Source organism: Gigantopelta aegis, chromosome 9 (assembly GCF_016097555.1).
Source record: "Gigantopelta aegis isolate Gae_Host chromosome 9, Gae_host_genome, whole genome shotgun sequence".
Taxonomy (NCBI): domain Eukaryota; kingdom Metazoa; phylum Mollusca; class Gastropoda; order Neomphalida; family Peltospiridae; genus Gigantopelta; species Gigantopelta aegis.
In genome coordinates this window covers 3092128-3112436 of record NC_054707.1, presented here as the reverse complement: position 1 = coordinate 3112436, position 20309 = coordinate 3092128, and the positions used below count along the sequence as shown (strand labels likewise).

Sequence of the window (20309 nt, the reverse complement as noted above, 5' to 3'; positions counted from 1 at the left end):
AAATCAAATGGTTCATCAACCATGCCCCCACCCACCACGGAGTCCAACAAGGGGACATGATGCTGCGGATAACCAGCAGGCACTCATGCCAGGGATACATGGTTGATATACTCAGGCAAGAAAAAATTAATCACCTGATTGACCCTAGCCACCGCACTAAGAGCAACAAATACAAAAGGTAATTAAAACAATGTTTTTTCTTGGCTATATAAACAAAACAAAGGTTGTTTGCTCTAGAGCTTGGCATGACCAGCCGATTAATCAGGTCGGGCCTTCCTGACCACCCGTCTGGCTGAACTCCAGGCCAAAGTGGTGTGTTGCCAGAAAACATACCCGCAGATATGCCCCCAACTCAACCACCAGGATCCCATCATCCAGCATTACGGGATGCACCTCACGGCCAACAAGGTGCCCCAAAAGGGGATTTGTGCTGTATTGGCCATTCTCAAAGAGAATGTTACACCCCTGCACCACGGTGAGGTTACAGCACGCGCAGGGGCTGTCGGCCAGATACAGAGGCCAGGCAAGCGAACACCCTGCACTTTTATACTGTCGGTGTTCATGTTGCACGTGCAGACAACGTACGTGCAGTGGTAACATGGTTTGCACGTGGCTGTGTTTTTGCGAATATTCACATTTTGAAACTTTATTTTACAGTAGCTGCGTTTTATCGAATGTAACCGTGGGAATGTGTTTGGGACATGCAATGACCTTATATTCACAAAGCATGAACCGGTAGGAAACATAAAATCGGAGTTATAACCCATTTGTACCCTTTTGCGTTTCTGTTTTTGAAGAGTATACATATATGTAATGTAAATGTAATATAATTTTATGAAATGCAATCTCTCTCTCTTTCTCTCTTTCTCTCTCTCTCTCTCTCTCTCTCTCTCTCTCTCTCTCTCTCTCTCTCTCTCTCTCTCTCTCTCTCTCTCTCTCTCTCTCTCTCTCTCTTTCTCTCTCTGTGTCTCTGTGTATGTGTATATATCTGTATGTATGTACATGTATCAATTGTAAAATATATTTATAGATGCTATTTTATATCAAAATACAAAACTTCACTTGATACTTTAAGGGTTCTACAGATCTAAAGAAATACCCATGGACCGTCTTCTGCAGAGTCACGAACTTGAATACATTACAGGTTATGTCAGTCACATTAAATACACTTAACTAAGCTGATATACAATGTAACACTGTCGTCCTGTTACAGGTGTTACCACAGAACGAGTTTCCTCCAGTGTGGTCCTCACCAACCCCAGACAGTAACGACGAGTTTTCACCTTTGACCATCAGCGAGCTCACTCCGCCTGCAAGCAACGTCACACAGTTCACAGCCACTGACAACGATCACGGAAAAGACGGAGACGTTTCTTACAAAATACTCTCACAAGTATCAGGTAATATGGGATTGTTTTGCATTTGTACTACATGGACTAGCAAATATTAGGTGGTAAACTCGTCCCGTAAGTATAATGGTAGTTTAATGGAAGTGTAGCCCTAAACCAGGGTTAGCCTTTGACTCACACCAGTTTGTATACATAAATTTGGTACAGCGTAAACTACATGCACTTGTTAACGTCAAACCATGTTTAGATGTCTGCATACAAAAAGGTGGTTTTGTTTAACCTCTGGTGTCAATATATCCAAAATCAGTAGAATAAACTACACCTTCCCGTGGGTAGGTTTAAGGGTAGTTTAACGTGAAACTCATATGTTTTTTAATTGTTATTTATTTATTATTTATTTATTTATTTATAGCTACAGGAAGTTCTTCTGACATGTTTACAATTGATGACAAATCTGGAGTTCTTCGTGTTGCCGCAACGCTTGATGCAGATTCTGTAACTGGAGGAGTAGACTACTACAACGTGACCATCGTGGCCTTTGATGATGGAACAACACCACTAAGTACTACAGGGGCAATAACCATACGTCTTGAAAACGTCAACGACAACGCCCCCTTGCTGACAAATCACCAGGACACACTGGATGTGGCGGAGTACACTGTTGTGGGAACTGTCATCCACACAGTGACAGCCACTGACCATGATGGAGACAACATTTCACTGTCTGTGGTTGGTGGAGATCTCGATTACTTTACTGGGGACGGAGATCAGATAAAGACTCTGAAGACTTTGGACTATGAGACTCGCCAGTGCTACACTATTGTCATCAGGTGAGTGCCCTTTTGACTCCTTTTTTTTTTACTTCTTATGTCCGTATTATTAATATTCCTTCTTCAGTGTAAGTATGTCTTTTCGCAAAATAATACTCTTTTTATAAGACAAACAAACATTGAATGTCTATATAATATAAAGGTCGTCCGCATTTCTCAATATTGTCTATTCATCTCCATTACTTAATATTGTATCACATTTGTAAGCCATATGCGAAGCCATATCTATTTTGATGTGTATAGAATTTACAAAACCTGTTTTTTTTTTTTACACAGATGTTGAACCATTGCAAATGCTTATATTTACAAGCAGAACATGTTTTGTAAATTCGGCCCAAAATGTTACATCTTGTTTCAGCATGACTGATGGAACATTCACAGAGAATGTGACTCTCTCAATAGCGGTAACTGACGTCAATGACGAATCGCCTGTTTTACACGTCTACGACCTTCTAACAGTTCCAGAAGAACTGCCAGTTGGAAGTGTCACTGGAATGTCATTTTATGCTACAGACGCCGATAAGGATGATGTGCTAGTGTACACACTGAGTGGTAATGAATATAGTTTATAAATAAAACCCTGTTGAATCAACAATAATCAATATTTGTTATTAGCGAGTGAAAGGCAAAAGATAGGTACCAAGAGAAGCCATTGAACTGATTACTCCATTATATTAGAGCTGGGACTGCCCCAACCCCCAAAACACCATCCCCCCAAAACCAACAACAAAAACAACCAGCAAAAACAACAAAAAGCCCACAACAAAACAAACAACAGGAAAAAAACAAAAACAAAAACAAACAAAACAAAACAAATAATGACAAATTTTTTTATATCCTAGTTAGAAAAATCTGCTATTTACATAATCTTTTCATGTGACACAACTTTCTATGTATGTTATATTGCCATCAATTGTGAATTTCAGCATCAGTCTTAAGGTCTGATGTATATATATATATATATATATATATATATATATATATATATATATATACATACACACACACACACACACACACACACACACACACACACACACACACACACACAGGTGTTTTACGCAAAACGTAGTATAAAAGTAAGCATATACAGCTCAATAATTGTCCTTTTCCTTCTGAAAATGCACCTAGTAACATAATACCATTTATACTTGTAGGTCAGGACATGAGTTACTTTGACCTGAACACCACGACTGGTTTGCTGTCAGTGAAGAAGCGGATTGACCACGAGGGAAGCAGTGCAGTGTCATCACTGAAGGTCACGGTCACTGTGAAAGATCAAGGAGGACTGGCTGACAGTGCAGATCTGATTTTCACAGTCCTCGATGTGAACGATAACTTCCCCACATTTTCACAGTCTGTGTACACTGTCAACATTACAGAGGAGAATGCAATTTCAGGTTTGTAGGTTACCTCAAATGCTACTTGTGTATCCAGTGAGATACAGTAATAGCTTGAGAGAGAGAGAGAGAGAGAGAGAGAGAGAGAGAGAGAGAGAGAGAGAGAGAGAGAGAGAGAGAGAGAGAGAGAGAGAGAGAGAGAGAGAGAGAGAGACCGAGAAATTTACTTTTCACAGGTTTTCTATTCATCCCCTACAAATATTTGAAAGTGACTCGGTATGGGTAAGCACCAGTCAGGTGCGTTTGTCTTCGAAAACGTACTTACATTCTATAATTCTAATTCATATACCATTTTAGGTATATTATAACCTGTTCCCATCACACCATATTTGTTTTTCAAATTCTAAATGTGGCATACCTATGAATTGTGAATACAGTACGAAAATAAAGTATACCATCTATTATTGTTACGTGATTTGATACCTGACATCAAGAAATGTTATTTTGTGTTTTTGCTTCGTTTTGTGTCTCAGGTGAGCTGTTACAACTAGACTGCTCTGATGCTGACTCTGGAAACAATGGTCAGTTTTCCCTCTCTGTGACAAGTGGTGATCCTAGTAATATATTCTCAACAAGTGGGAATGACCTCCTTGCCGACGGTACACAGATAGACTACGAGGCTCTGGTGGACCAGGATTACAGATTCACTCTTACAGTTGAGGCTGTTGATACTCCAGACACAGGTCCTGCAAGAACCGGCGTAACACTGGTGATAGTACAAGTATGTTTCGTGAATAAGGCCAATATCTTTATACTGATTGCCATTTAGTAATACATGTCTTAGGCACTAAATAGTCAAGTACGTGTTCCAAACTGTCTGAAATTGTTTAATGTATGTTAATAGAAAATTGCCCTGTCCTTAAATAATACAATTTTAAAAATGTGAATGCATTCCAAACTGACAGTATATGTTCATAGTAACGTAAGATAAAATAATGCATTCCTTGATTTTTGTCAACTTGTTTAAAATATTTGATGTTTCATCTTCCAGCCTGGACTACCTTTTTTTTACCATTCGGAAAATTGTCAAAAAATAAATATATCACAAATAAATATGTATAGTAAAATCTACACGATAGAAATCGTGGATTTAATAGCAACTGTCATCAGAATGTAACATATTGCCTGGCGGGCATTATTGGTAGTTGAAGTCTTTAAGTAAATACATAGGGAAATGGATATGTGCAGGATTAGAACATCATCTGATCCAACTGATTATTAGCCGCTATGAGGACATCTGTATTCAAACTGTCCATCGTGTACAGATAATGGTTGTGATTGTGAAATAGTTTTCACTTTGGTTGTCCTTCTATTACAGGTGTTACCACAGAACGAGTTTCCGCCTGTGTGGTCCTCACCAACCCCGGGCAGTAACGACGAGTTTTCACCTTTGACCATCAGCGAGCTCACTCCACCTGGAACTAACGTCACACAGTTCACAGCCACTGACAACGATCACGGAAAAGGTGGAGACGTTTCGTACAAAATACTCTCTCAAATCTCAGGTAATTTGGGGTTATCTTGTATCTTTTTTATTATTGTTATATACAAGATTTCTAAAACGTTTTTTTTTTATTGCTATACAAATCACATCTGGTTTTATGCATGCCTATCTATGCTTACAAAACATTCAGTATCTGGAACAAGGATCCAGTTTACTGTCTATGTTTCCATCTAAACGCAGACTGGGTCCCTAACAGTTTTGATATATTTGCATATGTTTTATAAGTATCTGGTGTCTGTTAAATGCATGTGTGTTGCGTCACTTCAAAAATCGCTATACGAAAGGACACTTCAAGTCTTGAAAGAATGTTTTAGGACATCTGTCATAGTCGATCTGTTTGGAAATTGCTGGTTTAGTCAAGAAACGCAAAATGAATAGGGAAGTTAAAGTGTGTCGTCTATTTAGAATGCCAAACTTAATTATAATAAAACAGTATTCTAACATTGTAGCTACAGGAAGTTCTGCAGAAATGTTTACAGTTGATAAGCAGTCTGGAATTCTTCGAGTTGCCGCAAAGCTTGACGCAGATTCTGCCACAGGAGGTGTTGACTACTACAACGTGACTATTGTTGCCTTTGATGATGGAACAACGCCCCTAAGTACTACAGGGACAATAACCATACGTCTTGAAAACGTCAACGACAACGCCCCCGTGCTGACAAATTACCAGGACACACTGGATGTAGCCGAGGACACTGTTGTGGGAACTGTTATACACACCGTCACAGCCACTGACCATGATGGAGACAACATTTCACTGTCTGTGGTTGGTGGAGATCTCGATTACTTTACTGGGGACGGAGATCAGATAAAGACTCTGAAGACTTTGGACTACGAGACTCGTCAGTGCTACACTATTGTCATTAGGTGTGTGCCTTTGTGTCTCCTTTGTAATATCTGTGTATCTCCTTTTTTATTTCTTATGTCCGTATTGTTAATATTGCTTCTTTAGTATGTCTTTTCTTATCAGACTTCACTACAAAAACAAATTAAGGGGAGTAAATAATTGCTCCCCTAAATTTGATTATGGGAAACCATTTAATGTAGTATCATATAATACCATATTTATTCACGTCCCAAGGGGAGCTGAAATTACTTTCCATGAACTAATCTAGTGATGGTGAGCGAAAATGAAGCTCCTCGTAAACGACGAGGTCTCATTTATTTGTTTAATCATTATTTTCGTCCTTCACGATGATAATATATCCTTTCCTACATTAATGATCTAAATACAGTTTCTCTCGGTTTGACATTTTTGTGTATTGCTTTTTAATGTTGTGATTACATAATATGTTGTCTTTCCTTAATATACATTCCTTGCTTTAGTATGTACCTTTGGACTTGAAACAATGCTGTCTTATATTCTAGCTTTACAGATGGAACATTCTCAGAGAATGTTACACTCTCAATAGCAGTAACTGACATCAATGATGAACGACCTGTTTTACACGTTTACGACCCTCTAGCAATCCCAGAAGAACTTCCAGTTGCAACCGTTACTGGGACAGCTTTCTATGCAACTGATGCAGACAGAGATGCTGTACTAGTTTACATACTGAGTGGTAAGGGATTGTTTTTTTTTCAGAAATAAACTATAATAATCTTGAACTGGAAAACATTTGAACACTGTAATACTCAAGACATGTTTGGTCAATGAATACAAGGTTTCAATTTTACAAGGATGTAATTAGAGCCATCATTACAATTGGTTAAGCTTTTGTCTCTTATTATGCGAGCTGTAAAAAAAAGAAATATAGCTAAATATTGGTACTCTGATTATACTTAACTTTAGTCCGTCCTATTCTCCTACAAAACCTTTTTTTTTTTAAATAATTTTAGTTTGGTTTGACATAAGATGTGAAGTAAAGTCTTTCGGAAATAACAAAAATAAAACTACAAAAAAACCCACAACTATTTTTGTGTGCAATTTAAAATACAATCTGCTCAGAAATAAATAACTTGTGGTAAATTCCATAGTATAAAATGGCAGCCCCTGTGGAATGGGCTATATCAATTAGCTGTTTATCAAACTATTAGTTACAGTAAACAAAAACAAATATACCGAATTAAATACTTTTACAAGTTTAAAATAAAAAATAAAACAATCATTATTTGTGTACCTTCAGTATGAAAACAGACATATTATAATTATGAATATACATTTATAGGTCAGGACATAAGTTACTTCGACCTGAACAGCACGACTGGTTTGCTGTCAGTGAAGAAGCGGATTGACCACGAGGGAAGCAGTGCAGTGTCATCACTGAAGGTCACAGTCACTGTCAGAGATCAAGGAGGACTGACCGACAGTGCAGATCTGATCTTCACTGTCCTCGATGTGAACGATAACTTTCCCACATTTTCACAGTCCGTGTACACAGTCAACGTAACAGAGGAGACGGCAATTTCAGGTATATATATTATTATTTTAGGATGGAATGTGAATATTATTATTATTAATATTTCAAAACATAAAAGTATAAATTTTCCATGTAAAACAGGTGTGGCTATTTTTTTGGCTAGATGACAAATTCCTAAATGTTTTCAATCTGTGCATTCGGTCTTTTTGCGAATAGGTCAACTTTGACTGCCGGTATTCATGGCGATACCGCATAATATATAATAGAATAACGTACATATTTAATATATCAAATCCAGTTCATCAGAACGTGAATACATTCCTCTTGGCATATTAAATAATATAGAAAACACATGTAGTAACTTGATTTATTTCATCTAAAATGATTGGTAAATTGTATGATATCATTTTAATCTCCTTTAATGATATATTGTTTGCCCACGTTTAAAAAGTCTCATCCTTGCAATTAAAAAACCTAAAAGCCACTGATTTTTGTATCCATTAGCAGAATATCCTTTATTTGAGGTTACATATATGTTTGCTTCCATTTGTACTTCAGGAGAACTGCTACAACTAGAGTGTTCTGATTCTGACTCTGGAAACAATGGTCAGTTTACTATCTCAGTAACAAGTGGCGATCCTAGTAATATATACACAACAAATGGAAATAGTCTGTTTGCCGACGGTACACAGATAGATTACGAGGCTCTGGTGGACCAGGATTACAGATTCACTCTTACAGTTGAGGCTGTTGACACTCCAGACGCAGGTCCTGCAAGAACCGGCGTAACACTAATCATAGTCCAAGTATGTTTACCACTTAATACATTCTGTGTCCATTGTTACTGTACAATACCAAAGGAAATACTATAAATGAATAAGATCGTTAAGGAGTTTCAAACTGTTTCATCCTTACTATATCAGAATAAAAATAAATTATTGATCATGGTACTGGTATAAATGTGTTATTTCTAATTCTCAGGTTATGCCCATGAATGAATTTGTCCCTGAATGGATACAGCCTTCATTTGACACATCCAGCAACACGTTTGCAACTCAAACGATTAAAGAAGACATTGCAATTGGTGTAAACATCACTACGTTGGAGGCAGAAGACAAAGATTTGGGTGAAGATGGAGTTGTAGTCTACAGCATTACATCTACTGTGAATAGTAAGATATCAACCGATTTCATGTTTGAGTTTTGTAATGATTTTTTATTATTTAATAATAAATATGCTTACATTATGCATGGTGGATATTTTTATTGTTCTGTTATGTAAAAATAGTACTCTAAATGGGCAAAGAAAGACCAGGAAGAAGAGAATATTTTCATGCCCGCTGAACTGAGTTAACCAGTATTTTCACGGGCTAAATAAATCTGTTTGACCACAGAGCTAGATGATTTCTAGATATGTCTGATATTATAAGTCATGTTTTACGACTATTGAAGTCATAACTCGTATTTTTCATAATTCTATTGAAATACTGATTTCCCAAGTACCACTTCATGTTGAATCATTGTTTTAAAACTAGTTAAACAAATTAACACTTTGAACTTTATTTATGGCTAAAGATTTACATGTTCATGTCATTGCAAAATGTGGACTAAATTTTTCCACTTACGATTGAATGAGTTTGTAGGTGGAATGTTTATGAATCATTCTAGAGTAAGCAAACCTAAAGCTTACAAAAGTAATGTTTTGTTACTGTAATGAAATGGACAAGACATGCAATTAATCACGGTTGTGAGGTATAGATAAGGCATTTCAACCTGTTGATTCTATTAATACATGCACATATTAACGCAAAAATAAACGTATCTCCTGTCCTGAATGGAAGAACGGGCCGAGGCCGGTACTTGTGCCCAGGACAGGCGTGCGCTACAACAGCTTTCTCTGAATGTGCACGTTATACCATTTTCCATTCCAAATAAACATAGAATATCTTACTACTCTAACTGAGAATGTTTACATCCATAGATGATGGTAAAAGTGCCACGGATGTGTTTGTAATCGACGCAACGTCTGGAACTTTACGGGTTTCATCTCTTCTGGACAGCGATGTACAAACTGGTGGAATCCAATATTATAACCTCACAGTGGTCGCAACAGATTCAGGGTCCAGTGTGAAGAGTGTGACTGGAACACTCCAGATTACCATAGAAAACACAAACGACAACTCCCCCTTCCTTGAAGACTTCGAACCCACAGTAGCTGTTTCAGAAGATACATCAGTGGGGAGTATTGTCCATACATTGACAGCAGTGGACTACGACGGCGACACCGTGACTGTTACTGTAGTTGGAGGAGATACAGTGTATTTCACGACCAGCGGAAACAACATCAGACTAGACAACCAGTTGGACTATGAGAAGCGACAGTGTCACACATTAATCGTCAGGTGATGAGGATTGTGTATGGCCTACAACTGGTCATTTAGTACTGGAGGGGGCGGGACGTAGCCCAGTGCTATAGCGTTCGCTTGATGTGTGGTCGGTCTAGGATCGATCCCCATCGGTGGACCTAATGGACTATTTCTCGTTCCAGCCAGTGCTCCATAACCGGTGTAACAAAGGCGGTGGTATGTACTATCCTGTCTGTGGGACAGCGCATATAAAAGATCACTTGCTGCTAATCGAAAAGAGTAGCCCATGGAGTGGCGACAGCGGGTCTCCTCTCTCAATATCTGCGTGGTCCTTAACCATATGTCTGACGCCATATAACCATAAATAAAATGTGTTGAGTGCGTCATTAAATAAAACATTTCCTTCCTTCCTTCCCTCAGTACTGGATCACATGACAGTCCTTTGAAAACTGCGAGAACGATCATTTCACTAAAGCGTAGTCTCATTTATACATAACTCATTTTTTATTATCTCATTAAAGTTGGGATAACATTTACCTGTTCACAATATGTTACACAAAAAGGAAACAGGTTACACAATTTGTTTATGTACATTTTTAAATCTGAGAGGCGTGAATAACACTTGACGATTCTAAAGTGTATCTACACTGCCTGTAAAGTCTTGTTCAGAGATGCAGTGATAGCTATGCCAAATTCATTTATCAAGTATTCAACTGGAAGCACTTATATATATGCATATTCGCAAGCATGTACTAGAAAAGCATATGTGTAATACATTTTATGAAGACAGATATGTGTTATTCACAGTGTTCATTATAACAGATTTAAATGGATCTCAATATTTCCTGTTACAGTTTGAGTGATGGGAAATACACGCAGAATGTGACGCTCACTGTAGTTGTCACCAACATCAACGAGAATCCCTCCATCCATGTGCGCACTCCTCTCACAATAGCAGAGGAGTTGCCAACAGGAACAGTTGTAGGTGGCACTTTTTATGTCAACGATGAGGATGTAGAGGACAGTCACACATACACTCTCTCAGGTGACAAATTTATTTTAATAGCTTACAAGGAGTTTTAAACAAATAAACAGATGCAGTCTAAAATATTGATAAAGAATTGTCTTTGTAATTCAGACTTTTCATCTAGAATTTGTCAGGAAATGAGAGCTTTTAACATTGTACAGTTTTGATATTCTTGAGTTAAATATGCAAATATTATATTAGAGATCAGTTAATATGTAGTTATTTATCACCAATATATATAAAATAGCCAAATATGACACTTGTAACTACGAAAATGGTTGATTCTGGGAGTAAAGTTAGGTTTTTCTCTTTAGATGTTGAAATAGTGCAATTATTCAACTGATAGTTCATAGCTGTGTACTGCACCACACTTAGAGAATACTTGCTTTAAATGCGTTTGGTGTATAATTTCCATCAAGCTCTAATGATAGCTGACATAGCAAAATCTATTATTCACGTTGTTCTCATTGTGTGGAAATATGAACGAATATTTGCAGTCAACCAGAAAGAGCAATGTCTCTATAAACATTATCATAACAACCATATTTTTGGACAATAACTGCTGATGAAACATGTGATATTGTTCCTTTGATGGTGTAAACACAAATTATATGTGTAGGTCAGGACATAAGTTACTTTGACCTGAACACCACGACTGGTTTGCTGTCAGTGAAGAAGCGGATTGACCATGAGGGAAGCAGTGCAGTGTCATCACTGAAGGTCACGGTCACTGTGCGAGATCAAGGAGGACTGACTGACAGTGCAGATCTGATCTTCACAGTCCTTGATGTGAACGATAATTTCCCCACATTTTCACAGTCGGTGTACACAGTGAACATAACAGAATCCACGGCAATTTCAGGTTTCTATTTGATTATTAGTGTTACTAACATGATAAAGCATATACAATTGTAAGGAGAGAGGTGATCACCATGGCATAAGCCTGTCTCCATTCCAAAACGTTTTCTTGTAGACAGGTTTTCTTATTTTCACAACTGTATTAATACTAAATTTTAACTGTTGAATTGAATTTCAGATATGGACATAGCAGTGATTATAGTAATACAGAACATAATATAGTATAATATTGAAATGAAGAAGAAGTTTTTAGATCTGAATGACAAAACCTAATACGTGATCAAGGCCGTATCTCTAAGATTCTCTACACAATACAGAGTCGAATGGGTATTTGGCAAAATAGTGGTTGATTCCTTGAATCTCTATCTAGTGCCTCGTCTATAAGACGACAGCTACTCCCGAGGAGATCCTTTACTGGAGAGTCCATCCTTCTTGCACTGCCACTCCCAGACAAGTTTACTAATTTCAAAACTAGCACCGTTCCGAGTTCATTGGAATAAGTACAGCTGTGATGACGTGCACCCATGAATCACTGCCGTAAGAGTGATATCAGGTGTTCGCGAAAGGTGAGCATATCCTGCCCCATTGGTGGCACTCGTCATGAGTTTTGCCACCACAGCTGTCAAGTCCGTCACTTCATCTAAAGCAATGAAAAAAAATACGTGTGCAAGGGTTTCACCAAAGAGATGAAAAAGTATGCTCATGTTCACAATATGGAATAGCATCAGCCAACAGTTTGGTCAATGATGCATCGTATTTTTTCAACAGTCACTGTCTACCATAAAATGTTTTGAATGCCTTCAGAAGTCCCTGGATATCATAACCCTGATGGAACAACTTCTGTGACAAAATGATATGGCGTTGTTTGAAATCTGCATACAATGAGCACTGAATTGAACTATGGTAGTCATATTTATAAGTTTACTTCATTTTCTGTTCTAGAAGAGCTGTTACAACTGGACTGCTCTGATGCCGACTCTGGAAACAATGGTCAGTTTACTCTATTTGTGACAAGTGGTGATCCTAGTAATATATTCTCAACAAGTGGAAGTGACCTCCTTGCCAATGGTACACAGATAGACTACGAGGCTCTGGTGGACCATGATTACAGATTCACTCTTACAGTTGAGGCTGTTGATACTCCAGACACAGGTCCTGCAAGAACCGGCGTAACACTAATCATAGTCCAAGTACGTTCGTGCATGAGATAATTATATTTATACAGATTGTTGTTTAGTAGTAAACTATCATGTGTTATGATTTAAAAAAATATTGTGATATGAAATTGCAAACAGATATATTTACATTTCTTAACATTTTTGTTATAGATGAATCCTTTTCTCTCCAGTATTTTGATGCATTTGTTTTATATATATATGCTCGATCACTCGGATCACTTAATAATTTATTGTTCAAACAGATGTTATAAATTAGGTAGCCGTCATACACGTACATTTGTAGTTTTAAGACGTATGCTGTAGTTGTAGCACAATAATATAGCACGTAATGCAACCTGTGCCCAACGGCTGTTATATCAATGGCCGTGATATGTGCAGTGATCTCTGAGGGAAAGTGCATATGAAACATCCCTTACTGCTAATGGAAAACTGCAGCGAGTTTTCTCTAAGGTTATATGCTAGAATTACAAGATGCTTAATATTCAATAGCCGATGATTAAATTAATCAATGCGCTGAAGTGGTGTCGTTAATTAAAAGAAAACTTTAACTTTTGTAGATGTAAGAAGGCGAGTTGATATAGTGCTTATTCATACGCTCATTGGTATCCATTCATACGCTCCTTGGGTTTCCCCCGATATGAACCTGTATGCAAACTACTAAACTCTGTATTGTTTATTACATGGTGTGTATTCATTGATAATGATTGACATAAATTAACAAACTGAAAGTATAAATATATGTGAATTTACATAATATTAGACATTTATGTTATTAGGTTGTATCACTGAACGAGTTCGCCCCTGTCTGGACTAGTCCGTCATTCGACACATCCAGTGGAAGGTTTCCAGATCAAAGTATCAGAGAAGACTTGACACCCAGCTCAAACATCACAACACTGACAGCCACTGATGATGACCATGGAGCGGACGGGGATGTTAAATATCAGATTTTGTCTACAACGGACAGTGAGCATAATAATAATTATTTTTAAACTGAATTGATAACGGTTTTAGATTTTATAGACTAGACCATGCATCTGAGCTAACTTTTTATTGTGCCTGTCTGTTATAAACAATATGTCCAAGATCACTGAAACTTGGTATCTGTTTTCATCAATAAATTTTCATCTTAATACACGTTAAAAAACACATTCAAAATTTGTAAAAAGTGGCCCAAAACGAGTCTACAATAAAAACACTTGAGTCACAAATTGCACTGGCTTTGTCTCATTTTCAGGTACAGGAGTGAACACCGCTGAGTCATTCAGAATAGGGCTATATACAGGGACACTTCGTCTGGCTACCCCACTAGATAGCGACACCGCGACAGGAGGTGTGAACAACTACACAGTCGTTGTGGTCGCCGTGGACAGTGGCAGTCAACAACGTAGTGTGACTGGGTCTATCATCATACACCTAGAAGACGTCAATGATAACGCTCCGACGTTGAGAGATTTCCAGTCCAATATCGACGTATCTGAAGCAACTGCTGTAGGAGATGTTGTCTTCACCTTGACGACGGCTGATTACGACGACGGCGACATTGTGTCGGTGACTACCGTGGACGGTGATGAAGACTTCTTTACAGTTGACACCAATCAGATCAAACTTAAAAAGACACTAGACTTTGAATCTGCACAGTGCCATTCCTTGGTGATCAAGTAAGATAACTGAACAATTTAAAGAAAACACCACACAACCCCCCATAAAAACAACACCCCCCCCCCCGTATTAATAACTAAAACAATAAACAAACAAAAAACACACAAAAGCTACACCAGCAAATTTAAGCCGGAACCCCTAGAAATGAATCCCATCCATTAATGTTTTGCTTTTATTAGACATTTATTGCATTGGGTTGGATTTAGAGGGATGACAACCAAGCACCATCTGTCTCTGTTTTTGCTATTTTCAAAGTGGGTAGGAGGCTGGTTGCACCTTTGTCCTTAACTCATAACAGTATAGTAGTACCAGTAGTCCAGTCAAAGTGCACCCCCCAAAAAAAACCAACAACAAAACACACACAACAAAACACACCCACACATGATCTAGTTTAAGCAGCCATTATGTAGGTCATTGTGGAATAGATAGAGGCAACTTTGCCCCCATGTGATTCATGCTAATGACTAGCTGATCCCTGTGATATTTGCGTTTCGTTTATGTTAGTAACAGCAATCCAATTCTAATACCTAGTTTAGCGAAGTGTTGGGACGTTGTGTTTGTTTTTATTTCATTTTACAGGATCGTCCTTAGGATTCCATAATAGTTTTAATTTTAACATACTTATACTTAATTAGGCAGTTGTCTAATCCACACAAAAATGTTAGTCTAAATTATTAAAATATATTTACGATTTCAGTGTTAGTGATGGAAAACACGAGGATAATGTCACGTTTACCTTTCACGTCATTGACGTTAACGACAACTCGCCGATACTCACGGTTGACTCACCAGTACGTCTTACTGAGGAGCATCCTGTGGGGTCTGTGATTTGTGGAGTGTTTTCTGTAACTGATGCAGACGCCAACGACACGCTGACGTTTTCACTATCTGGTATGTGTACAACTACCTTTATATTTATTTATTTATTTATTTATTATTTATTTATTTATTTAATTGTTTGTTTTATTTCCTTATTCGGTATGAAAAAGGAAGGAAGGAAGGAAATGGTTTGTTTAACGACACACACACCACATTTAATTTACGGTTATATGGCGTCGGACATATGGTTAAGGGCCACACATATATTGAGGGAGGAAGCCTGCTGTCGCCACTTCATGATCTACTCTTTTCGATTAGCAGCAAGGGATCTTATGCATCATCCCATAGACAGTATAGCACAGATCACGGCCTTTGATGTACCAGTCGTGGTGCACTGGCTGAAGCGAGGATTATTCAGTATGAAGTGGTATCGTTAAACAAAACAAACGTTTTTATCCACTACCAGATTCATGTTTATTTATTTGTTTATTCATTTATTTATTTATTCACTAATTAATTAATTCATTCATTAATTTATTCACTCATTCACTCTTTCATTAATTCATTCATTCACTCATTCATTCTTTCATCTCCTCTGAAGTGTGATCAACTACTACTTTCATGTTTATTTATTATATTTTATTTCACTTTATTGTATTTTATGTCCTTATCTGTACCTTCATACCAAACGATTTGTTTATCAGTTCGGTTCACACACCAGAAATAAAATATTTGCTGCACAACATGCAGTATCATTATATTTAATATAGTTACACATCTAGTTGTAGTTCAGCATGTCTTGGGTTGTTGTTAAAACAATCCATTGCATTATCTGTCAGTTAAAGCATGGTGAGAGTAATTTGAATAGTTTACAGTAGTTGGATAATTATTTCGTGGTGCCCCAGAATAGGTTTTCATTGATTTATAACTGCAATGTTTAGGGAAGGGAACAGTTCCAAATTTGCCAGATGCATAACTATAATTGTGCAGACCTATTCATAATATACACATGACCCTCACTAGAAGGGAGGAGAGAGGAGCACCTGTCCACGCCTAAAGGTGGCCTTTTAGTTTAATTCTTTGAGCAATATAAAACACTGATGCCATCCATTGTAGGAAGTGAAGCAAACTACTTTGATATCAACAATACTAGCGGCGTATTAACAGTGAATGACGTCATCGACAGAGATGGAGCCGGTGGCATCTCGACCATCAGTGATGTCATGCTTACAGTCACAGATGCGGCAGGTCACAGTGTGAACGAGACACTGACGTTTGAGATCGAGGACGTTAATGATAACCCTCCTGTCTTCTCTCAGTGGATTTACGTCATTAATGCAACAGAAGGGAACACAGTAGCAGGTATTATGTCATCTTCATAAATCAAGGCTAATATTCGTTCCTCGTATTCAGCCTTGATACATGTAGTCAAGATTACTGATATCCACTACTAGCGCCCTCTATTGGAAGAAAATTTGTAACACCGATTATGTCCCTTACACGATGACATCGCTGACCAATCACAGCATCGGTAACATGTGACAATCTTGAAATCAATATAAAAAATTAACCGCCAGACGCTGACGCTGCCATCTTTGTTTACAATAACAAGGGAATCTATAAGGAGCATTGCGATTCGATGCAATCAGATCTCATCGCATCCAATGAAATTTAAGCATTTTGTGGCACGATTTCGTGACTACATGTATCAAGGCTGAATACGAGGAACAAATATTAGCCTTGATTTATGAAGATGGTATTATGTATTGCTAAGTGAAAACCAATTAAGGGGTACATAGTATTGGAACAGAAGGAAAATTCTAAAGGATACGATGTATCACATTACTGATGATATAAATATCGGTGAATGTACTGAATGAAAAAAAAAAATGTAGTAAGATAGATCTAACATTCACATGCGACAGCTCTTCCTCGTTACAGGAGTTTTCTTCATTCACATTCTGTATTCATAATATATAGTACTGTTCTCTTTCACAAAGGAAAACTGTTAGACATGACCACATTGTAAATTTTTATTTGGCATATTACTTTATCAAGTGGGTATTTCAATGCTGTTCAGTACAATCATCAAGGGGTATTTCAAGTGGGGGTGGCAAGGTCCTCATACTTCCCTCTCCTGGCTACTGGAAAACTGTTAGACATGACCATATTGTAAATATTTATTTGGCATATTACTTTCATCAAGTGGGTATTTCAGTGTGCTGTTCAGTACAATCAGAACGTCAAAACCGACTGTATATCTGCAGAATGCAGAGTCGTATGGGCTTTTAGTAAAATAGTAGTTGATACGACTAATCTATATCTAGTGCCTCATCTGTAGGAAGAGAGCCACTCCCGAGGAGACCATTTACTGAACAATACACTCTTGTAACCGAGGGACGGCCATTCCCAGTGTTAAGTCTTTCATTAGTTTTGTATTTTCAATTTAGAAATACTTCTCGTAAAAATATTAACGTGTTCACCTTTATATTGTAGATCCTATTTTAACTTTTGGCATCAGTGATGCTGACTCTGCCAGTAATGCAGACGTAACAGTGTTTATCTCTGATGGCGATGACGTTAACCCCAAGTTCAACATTTCTGGACAACAGTTATACGTGGTTGGCAATGCACTTGACTATGAGGCTGTTGGCAACAAGGAATATCGCTACATTCTCACCATCACCGCTAAAGACAATCCACAAAAAGAAAAGCCAAGGAATAACTTGGCATTAGTCATTGTAAAGGTAAAATAATGATCCAAAACAAAATGTCTTTGTAACAAATCGTCTTATACTATAAAATGTTAGTGTAGTCTATTAAATAAGATGCCAAGGAAGCTGGAGGTAGGTAGCAGGTGGGAAGTAAATTCAGAAGTGGATCACTTCACAATCAGGGAAAGTTTCATGCAATGGATATGTTTATTCAGGTTTGATACACATGAAACACACCAACTACTGCTTTTAAACAGAGCTCAATTATATTACAGTTTATTTTGAAATAAACGGAACTATCTTCTCTTTATCAGTTATGCCATTAATGTAAAAATTGTTTGTAGATTTTGCCACAAAATGAATTTGCACCTGTTTGGATGAACCCGGTTCCTGATACAGCTGGACTGTTTCCCAACATATCGATAAAAGAAAATGTTTTCATTGGATCTCTGATAGCAACGTTTACTGCTACAGACAAGGATCACGGGGACGACGGCGTCGTGGAATACAGCATCGTGTCCGTCATTTCAGGTCACTTTGTTAATGAGGATGTTTCATAATTTATTTATTCCTGGCTCTATTATAATTCATCTTTTCCTGGATGTTTTGCAATTTATTGATTCATTGATGTTCCTGAATGTGTAATTTATTTATTCCTGGTTGCTCTATAATTTTTATATTCCTGGGTCTTTCAATTTATTTTTCTGAATGTTTTATAATTTATAATTTATTTATTCCTGGCTATTTTATATTTTATTTATTTATTTATGGCTGCTTTGCAAATATTTTTTTTCGGATGTTTTGCAATAAAAAAAAATCAATGGCTCTTTATAATTTATTTATTCAGAGATCTTTTATAATTTATTCATGAATGTTTTACAATTTATTTATTCATGAATCTTTTCTAATTTATTTGTTCGTGGATTTTTAAAAGTGTATTTGTTCATGAATGTTTATGTGGTCTTAATGGCTAGTTCAATACGGAGGTATTTTAAGAATGGAATGTATGTTTTAATAAAAGAAATGTTTCATTCAAAAGATAAATAACGTGTCTCGCAAAGAATAAACCTAATCTGCAATTTCGAATATTAATCATATAGCGATACATACGAATATCAACCCATGCAGACATATTAAATACCTATTATGATAAATTTGATTGTAGCTGTTTTTAAATGATTATTTTGTAATAATACAAGTTTTAAAAATATTCACATCAGCCCTACCGAGGAATGGACAAAGCTGCTGCAAACTCATTCATTTAGCTAGCAGTAATTGCTGATGATTACAAAACAAGTGTTATTATCCAATACAGATTCTGGAAAGAACATGTCGACAAAATTCCAAATTGATGATGCTACAGGAACCCTCCGGTCAGCTCATAACCTCGACAGAGACCCGCCTACTGGTGGCGTGGTGTTTTATGACGTCACAATAACAGCACGAGACCGAGGTGACCCTATCAAAGAGACAGAAGGAACGTTACGAGTACATCTCGAAAACGTCAATGACAACGAGCCTCGGTTCCTGGTGGGCGTGATCAGCATCAACGTGACAGAGAGCGCTGCCATAGGACAGGTCGTCTACTCCATTACAGCTACTGATGATGATGGGGATGCCTTGGTCTACAACGTGTCTGATTCTGACAGACTGGAGACTGATGGAGCGGATGTGATGATAGTAAAGCAGTTTGACTACGAAACAGACAAATTCATGTTGTTTACATTGACGTAAGTTAATGTGATGGCTCTGTCAATATCAGTCGTCGTCCATGTCTCTTGGTCTAGCTAGTGTCTAGTTGTCGCTCCTAAACATAACATTCGCATTACATCCTTATATGTCCTCAGTGCATCCCTCTAAATGATGGAAATTTAAACAAAAGTTTGTTTTTGTAGTAACACATACTGAGAGAAAAAACAAGTTGATTTCCGGTGGTAAATATTTCAAATGTTTTATTGTGTTATCACACACGGCGTTTGCACGAATAACGTTGAAGTGTGGTTACCCTTCACCATTTCCTGATCCAAATCAATCACGTGTGTGCCCAACTCAGGCTGCTGTTGCTGCTCTAACTCCCCTTAGCGTTGACCCAATCCGATTGCTTATGGTCCTTTGTGGGATGTTATTTCACTCATGTAGAAGAGTCTGTGTAAGCTGAGCGACGTTGTTTAGGATGTTGACACACTTCCTGACCCTCCTGTCCAGCTCGTCCCACAAATGCTCAATCGGGTTCAAATCTGGAC

General features: G+C 37.5%; 1 protein-coding gene across 1 annotated transcript in view; it reads left to right on the top strand.

Annotated features, from left to right (window-relative positions):
• Positions 1–1101: 1101 nt before the first annotated feature.
• Positions 1102–20309, top strand: part of LOC121380724 (protocadherin Fat 4-like) — a 27047-nt gene continuing 7839 nt past the window's right edge. The window contains exons 1-23 of the mRNA XM_041509676.1: positions 1102–1149; positions 1214–1400; positions 1762–2179; positions 2538–2731; positions 3337–3579; positions 4053–4300; positions 4898–5084; positions 5533–5950; positions 6452–6645; positions 7252–7494; positions 8002–8249; positions 8425–8614; positions 9424–9844; positions 10663–10853; positions 11455–11697; positions 12636–12883; positions 13648–13837; positions 14109–14532; positions 15231–15424; positions 16469–16714; positions 17849–18099; positions 18411–18597; positions 19382–19796. Coding sequence (XP_041365610.1) covers positions 1102–1149; positions 1214–1400; positions 1762–2179; positions 2538–2731; positions 3337–3579; positions 4053–4300; positions 4898–5084; positions 5533–5950; positions 6452–6645; positions 7252–7494; positions 8002–8249; positions 8425–8614; positions 9424–9844; positions 10663–10853; positions 11455–11697; positions 12636–12883; positions 13648–13837; positions 14109–14532; positions 15231–15424; positions 16469–16714; positions 17849–18099; positions 18411–18597; positions 19382–19796 — 5828 coding nt within the window. The remainder of the gene's footprint in view (positions 1150–1213; positions 1401–1761; positions 2180–2537; positions 2732–3336; positions 3580–4052; positions 4301–4897; positions 5085–5532; positions 5951–6451; positions 6646–7251; positions 7495–8001; positions 8250–8424; positions 8615–9423; positions 9845–10662; positions 10854–11454; positions 11698–12635; positions 12884–13647; positions 13838–14108; positions 14533–15230; positions 15425–16468; positions 16715–17848; positions 18100–18410; positions 18598–19381; positions 19797–20309) is intronic.